The sequence below is a fragment of the Orycteropus afer genome, unplaced genomic scaffold (genome assembly GCF_000298275.1).
Source record: "Orycteropus afer afer isolate SDZICR_OR568_19922 unplaced genomic scaffold, OryAfe1.0 scaffold00018, whole genome shotgun sequence".
NCBI lineage: Eukaryota > Metazoa > Chordata > Mammalia > Tubulidentata > Orycteropodidae > Orycteropus > Orycteropus afer.
The window spans coordinates 14,912,798-14,919,391 of NW_006921605.1; the positions used below are offsets into that span (position 1 = coordinate 14,912,798).

Consider the following 6,594-nt stretch of genomic DNA (forward strand, 5'->3'; position numbering starts at 1 on the left):
AAACAACCCATTGCCATGCAGTAGATTCTGACTCATAGCGACCATGAAGGACAGAGTAGAACTGCTCCATACAGTTTCCAAGGCTGTAAACTTTCTTTCACAGAAGCAGACTGCCTCCTTCTCATGTTTTTCCTGTGGAGCAGCTGGTGGATCTGAACCACCAACCTTTTGGTTAGTACCTGAATACCTTAACCACTATGCCACCAGAGCTCCAGATTTAGTCACATCAAAATTTGATTACCACTGCTCTAAGTGAAGGATAAGACTTAAAGAGAGCCGGAGAAGCAGAGAATCTGAGTATGTGGGAACTAAGAGGCTATACAATGTGCTCTGGTAGCATAGTGTCTAAGGCACTTGACTACTAACCAGAAGGCTGACAGTTCAGTAGCATAATGCCTAAGGCACTTGACTGCTAACCAGAAGGCTGGCAGTTCAAACCCACCAGCCGCTCCTCGGAAGCAAGATGGGGCAATCTATCTAAGTGATACTGCCTCGGAAACCCAAGGAGGAGTCGCTATGAGTCGGGGCCGACTCGAGGGCACATAACAACAACAACAACAATGTGCTCAGTGGCCTAATAAAATATAATGCTAGAGTGGTGGGTAGGCTGGCCAGGGTCTTCACTCACACAAAGAAGCTGAACTCTGTTCTGGATGCAATGGAGAATGAGCTAAGCTTTCTGAGAAAACCCATGCTGACAGCTACTATTAGCTGGCCCAAGTCAAGAACACATGGGTCCTCACCATGAATGGTTCTTAATGACAAAGCAGTATCTAGGAGTACTCTCAACAATGACGATGTGACAGTCCTGATATGAGACTGTAAGATGTGACCTTGAAAATTCAAGACGTCAGTGAAATCCAACTTCAATTAAATGGACTTTGGGCATATATGGAACTTGCCCACAGAGAACTTCATAGTATGCAGTTGTTCGTTTATTCATTCAATCAATACAGATGCTCATCGCAGATGGATGCTTCTTCCCTGACCTGGAAGGACGAACAATGGCCTGAAAAAACGTACACTGCAAAGTGTGGTTTGTTGAGAAAATGAAGTAAGAGGAGAGAACAAGCAGCACTTAGAAACAAGGAGGGAGGGAAGGTAAAGGAAGATGAGTGTGTGGGGGAACTCAAGCAAACAAGACTGCTGAAAAGACACTAAAAGTGACCAAAGGAAAAAATTAACCAGAAGTCTGGGAACGGAATGGAGGTCACTGAAGTTAAATTCAGAATTTCTAATACACAATGCTGCCAGCAACTCAATTTTAACAATAACAATAACTGTGAAACAGAGTCTGCCTTTCGGAAATGGACAAATTATTTGTCACAAGGAGACAAAAGATACACAAAAAAGAGAGGACAATATACAGCAGTATACAATCAACTGCATATAGGAACCATAATACAAGGAAAGTAAAGATTAAAGGGTCAGGTGTTGTGTTTTTTTCTTTTTTAAACCTATCATGAACATGTTTCTACAACTTTTAATACCCAAGACTGCTTAAGTACAAATTATAACAGCACAGATTACTGGCTGTACATCATTTTGTAACCACACCCATCAGTGTGGATCACTTTAATGTCAGTGACATCATCACACAACTTTCTAAGCAATTTTACCTTTAACTATCGTTTTATTTTGATCACATTACAGTGAACATTTAGGATCTGAATTACCTCCCAGTTGCATATGAGTCTTGATTGCTATCACTGCTGGAATCTTCTGGTCTTTGGTAAATAAAACCCTGAATACAACCAACACATTCACAATTAAATTAAAAACACTTGACTAAAAACCTATTTGATTATTACTTTCATATCTTTAACCTAGATCTGATTCTTTCTTTTCTTTTCTATCCTTTCCTCATTGCTGTGTAACTGCTACACAGTATTTATGGAAAGTCTTGTTCAAGGTAAACTGAAAGAAACAAATGTGAAATAAATTATTTTCTTTTCTAAGAGGCATTTTATACTTTCTATATGTGCTTAGCAGCTTTAAAAAAAAGAAAAAAAGCTAAATGCAAATATATAAAAAGCACATTTACTGTTAAACGTTACTACAAATTTTTAATCTCTATTAAATTACCCTGGATCACAAAATGAGTACCTCTGAAAACTATATGGTACATCTGAACTACTAAATTCCGTTATCAAACTCTTACTCTGTGAGTAAAAGATCAGCTTTTTAGAAGGAATTAATATTGTTATAACCCCCCGCACACCCCAAGAAAAACAAACCCACTGCCATCAAATCATTTCTGACACATAGTGACCCCTATTGGATTTCCAAGGCTGTAAATTTTTACAGAAGCAGACTATCTCATCTTTCTTCCACGGAGCAGCTGGTGGGTTCAAACCACAAACCTTCTGATTAGCAGCCAAATGCCTTAACCACTACACCACCGGAGCTCCTATTAAATATAACAGTTTCGCAAAATCTGTTTACCTTATTTTTATCTTGCTTATTAGTAAAAAGCTTGCGCGCACTCTCACCCGTACACACACAGTCCCCAGGTTATGACTAAGATCAGTTCCTGTGTCTTTCAGTTGAATTTATAGGTAAATCAGAACAGGTGCATATGGTTCTCATATAACCATACTTCAGAGCAAAAAACCGGCACTTGCAGCAAGTGAAGGTGATTGTGATGAACACTTTGTGGCAACAGGGATAGGTTCAACTGTTTCAAAGCGAGGGCAGATTTACGTAACACGAAAGAGCAAGTACGCATTATCCATAGTCAGACCATAATTCCGGGACTGACTTTACAGCAATCCAAGCTTCTGAGGCCATGATTCTGGATATGTTACATTGTGGAAATCACAGAAAAAAGTGTGCTAAAATCAAGTATTATCAAATGTCATTAAAATAAAAGCCACAACATTTCAAAAGACCAAATCTCTTACCAGTTGAAACTCACGACGCCGGTCATAGGCATTCTGAATGCCACTATCTGCCCACAAGGCTCTTATAGCAGGAAGATACTGTAGAAACACCCTCGTTTCCACCATTCCCTGGGCCGCCATGGGTGACCGGGTATCAAATGCCATCATCTTGTCTCCGTTGAGTTGGTTTGAATTATCTCCCCAAGGAATATGAAGCTTTTCTCGGGCATCAACCAGCACCCTCATACCTTTGTTATTAAAAAAGAAAGAAAGAAACAAGCATAGGGAGGAGTCATAAAATATTCTCACACGTTTTAGTCTTTAAAAAGCACACGTTACTTTCTTTATTTAGACTTAACTTCTCCAGGCCCACCTCCTCCACAAATGGAGACCAACATCGAAACACCTACCCTTAACTTCTCAAAAAAACTTGCTCATATTCGTAAAATGAGAGCCTCGATGAGCAAACACTATTAACATGCTCACTCTTTCAGAAGGGTTTTAACATGTTCTAATTTATAAAGTAAGTTCTGCAGTAGAAGGCGGTCACGAGAGAACCGGGGCACCGAAGGGAAAGGAAAGTGGGCTGCACAGCCCCGCCTCCAGGCTCTGAAGGGAGAGGCAGCAACTGAAATCCTAGCAGTCTGTCCGGCAGACACTCACCTATGAAAAGCCAAGGACTAAGCGCTACCACTCTGCACGCTCCCTCAGCCCAGCACTGAGGCTTCTAGGAGCATATTAAAACCCAGAAAACTTCTCCCAGAGCAAGCTTCAAATCAGTGTAAGTCACAGCATGGCCTCAGATTTCCCTAAAAGGGAAGACCAACTGCAAACAGATATAAAAACAGGCACTTCAACTCAGAGTTAATGCAAACCCAATTATTTCTATCCCTAAACAAAATGTTACTGTCTTAACAGTCACAGGGCCTACTAGGAAGCCATTTGCAGGGATAAATGAAAAACTGTTTTGCTATCAATTTTTGGATCAAGCCAACACACCACACAAAAGAACGTCTAATGTCTGCAACTCATAATCAGTGCTCAAAACGGGTCATATTTACTTGGTCCATAATCAGTTAAAATGTTGACCATCATTAACATTAATTCCTTAAGTTCAGCTGCAGCAGGATACAATGGTACCTTCAATTAAAGGACTGGCAAGGCAGAGTCAGTGCCCTTGAAAGAGATTTTAATTAGGTTTTGTACTAACCTTTAAGGCAGAATAAATGCAACTGTTTTTCACAGCTTAAGCGGAGAGGTGCTAGGGCAGAGCTCCCTGTCCCCCCTAAGCCCCAGGCCCAGCCTTTTCTCTGGCTCCTAACCCACAACGCCTCCCTCTCTGGGCAGTTTTCCTCCACCAAACCCTGGGAGAAAATGAGTGGCATGAAAGAGTTACTTAAGTACTTCCTGAACAAAATTCCCACTTAAAAAAGCACTGCTTGAAAAGATCTGAAATCTGTAGCAAACTCCTAGATAACTGCTACCCAGAGAAAACAAAGAATCCTGATGCATCTCAAGTATTCTGTGTTAAAAAATATTTCATACTAAGGAAAATGAATGCTATCATTCAAATTACAAAATAAAAACCATCTTCTCTAAGTCTCTGAAAGCCCAGAAATAGAAATCTTGTGTATTTCTTACTTAAAAAGAAAGTTGGACTTTTAAATTTAAAGAAAAAAAAAGTCAAACAGAAGCAGACCCTAGAAGCAGACTCCATGCTGATTCAAATGACCCAACCTGAACAGGATCCACATCACAGTTAGGCCAACATTCCCCATACTGTTACACAGCTGCAGTTAAACAGAAGCAAGTGGTGATACACTCCGCAGCCCCCACTCCGCATTAGTAAGAAGCTGAACGTGCTGCACGGGCATTGCAGGCTGACATCCTGCCTGACCGTGACAAGGAGGCGAAAAACCACCGGTGCGAATTTCTTAGGGTAACTGTCTGGGGCACCGTGAAAACGACACCCTCAAGTTTCCCATCCTTTCCCAAAAGAATCCTAGAAGCTGTCACCCTTCGCCCTTGACAAATCTCAGGCAAAAGTTTCCTTATTGCCGTTGGTTCCAGAATTCCCTGGCTCAGGACTCGGTCAAGGAAGCCGGGCGTTGGAAGCGGACCCGGCCCCATGCAACTCGGTCACCCACCCGTGGCAGCGAGGCTTCGGCCGACGGCATTGGGGAGGGGAAAGGGGAGTAGGGCCTGAGGCTGGCTCTCGAGTTTGCCAGCCTCGTCTGGAAGAAGGCAGGCAGGAGAGGTCACCCTGCACCCCGAGGCACCGGGGTCTCCTAACTTCCCTCTCGGGGGGACCGAGGCTGGCCGGCGGGTGGGGAGAGCGTGGGGACTGGCCGTGACCCACCACCGGGAGCGAGGGGGCAGCGGGGTGTCCCCGAGCGTCCCTAGCCCTCGGAGCAAGGGCGCCCCGGGGCGGGCCAGGCCAGGCCCCGGGGCGCGCCCCCTTCCCGCCCGCGCAGCCAAGTCCAGCGCGAGGGAGCGGGGTGCGCGAGGGCGGTGCCCGGTGCCGCACCGAACGCCGCCGACCCGGGTCCTCAGTCCCCGGCCCCGCGCCCGGCACCTTTGATCACGTTGCTGTAGATGGTGGGGCGGAACTCCTCGCGCGCGCGCTGGTCGAAGTCCTGCCCGTGAATGATCCGCATCTGCTTCAGGAAGGTGGACTTGCCGCTCTCGCCGGCGCCCAGCAGCAGGATCTTCACGAGCCGCTTCACGTAGGTCTTCTCCCGGGACAGACATTTGTCGATCTCTTTGGACTTGCGCTGCTGCTCGGCCTCGCCGCTCGTCAGCACGCAGCCGGGGAAGCACACGGACAGAACGGACCGCGACGGCAGGAAGTCCGCCATCTTGCCGCCGCCGCCTCGGCGGGCCCCTCCGGCTCCCTCCACCTCTCCGCGGGCGGCGGGCGGCTCTGGCTCCGCAGCTCGAGGGCGGGGAGCACTGCCGCGGCCCAAGCGCGCCGGGGGAGGGAGGGAACGAGCGAAATGACTCGCAGGGCCAGCCGGCCAGGGCGGGCCGGGAGAGCCGGGGAGGGAGGGAAGAGGGCGGGCCCGGGAGGGGCGGTGGCCCCAGCAGCGAGCGCGCGCCCGCCGCCTGCCGGGGGCGCGCACGCACACGGCTCCCGATTCCTTGGTCCGGAGCCGGCGAGTCACGCCCTCGCTCGCTCGCTCGCTCGCGAGCCCGCGGCCGCAGCCGGGTCCGCGCGGTAGACGCGAAACCGCAGTCACGTGGTCTCGGGCTGGGCTGGGCGCAGTGGGCGGGGCGGACCCCTGCGGAGCCTAACTTTCTGTTTTCTTTTAATTATCTGCGCCTATTTATGGGCAGAAGGGCTGCTCCCTAGAGCCTAGGCGGCTGGCGGCCGGGTCCCAGACACTGCCCTTTGAGTTCCCTAGTTCCCCAACCGCTCCCGCCTCCTTTTCTCCCGCCTGCTGTCACTGTTCCCGCGCCTCATTTCGAAGCCACTGGGTCAAAAGTCATTCAAACAGCGGACGAGAGCCTGAAAGGTTTTTGGTTCATTTTCTTATGCCGCCACCCTTGACGATAAACAAAGATCGTCAGCCTTCCCGTCCAGCTCTAGTTGGCATTCTCGAACCCCTGCAGGCGTTCTCCTTTGCAGAGAAAGAACCGGAGTTGAAATTGAGATGAGCTGGGAAGGCTTGTTAGTACTTCCCCAGCGTGGATTCCCTCCGGAGCGGCGTGC

General features: G+C 47.8%; 1 protein-coding gene across 1 annotated transcript in view; it reads right to left on the reverse strand.

Moving 5' to 3' along the window:
- The window catches only part of GNA13 (G protein subunit alpha 13), a 62,819-nt gene extending 57,079 nt beyond the window's left edge, over positions 1 to 5,740 (reverse strand). The window contains exons 1-2 of the mRNA XM_007959700.2: positions 5,458 to 5,740; positions 2,904 to 3,130 (exon numbers count right to left, since the gene is read on the reverse strand). Coding sequence (XP_007957891.1) covers positions 2,904 to 3,130; positions 5,458 to 5,740 — 510 coding nt within the window. The remainder of the gene's footprint in view (positions 1 to 2,903; positions 3,131 to 5,457) is intronic.
- Between the last annotated feature and the right edge of the window lie 854 nt (positions 5,741 to 6,594).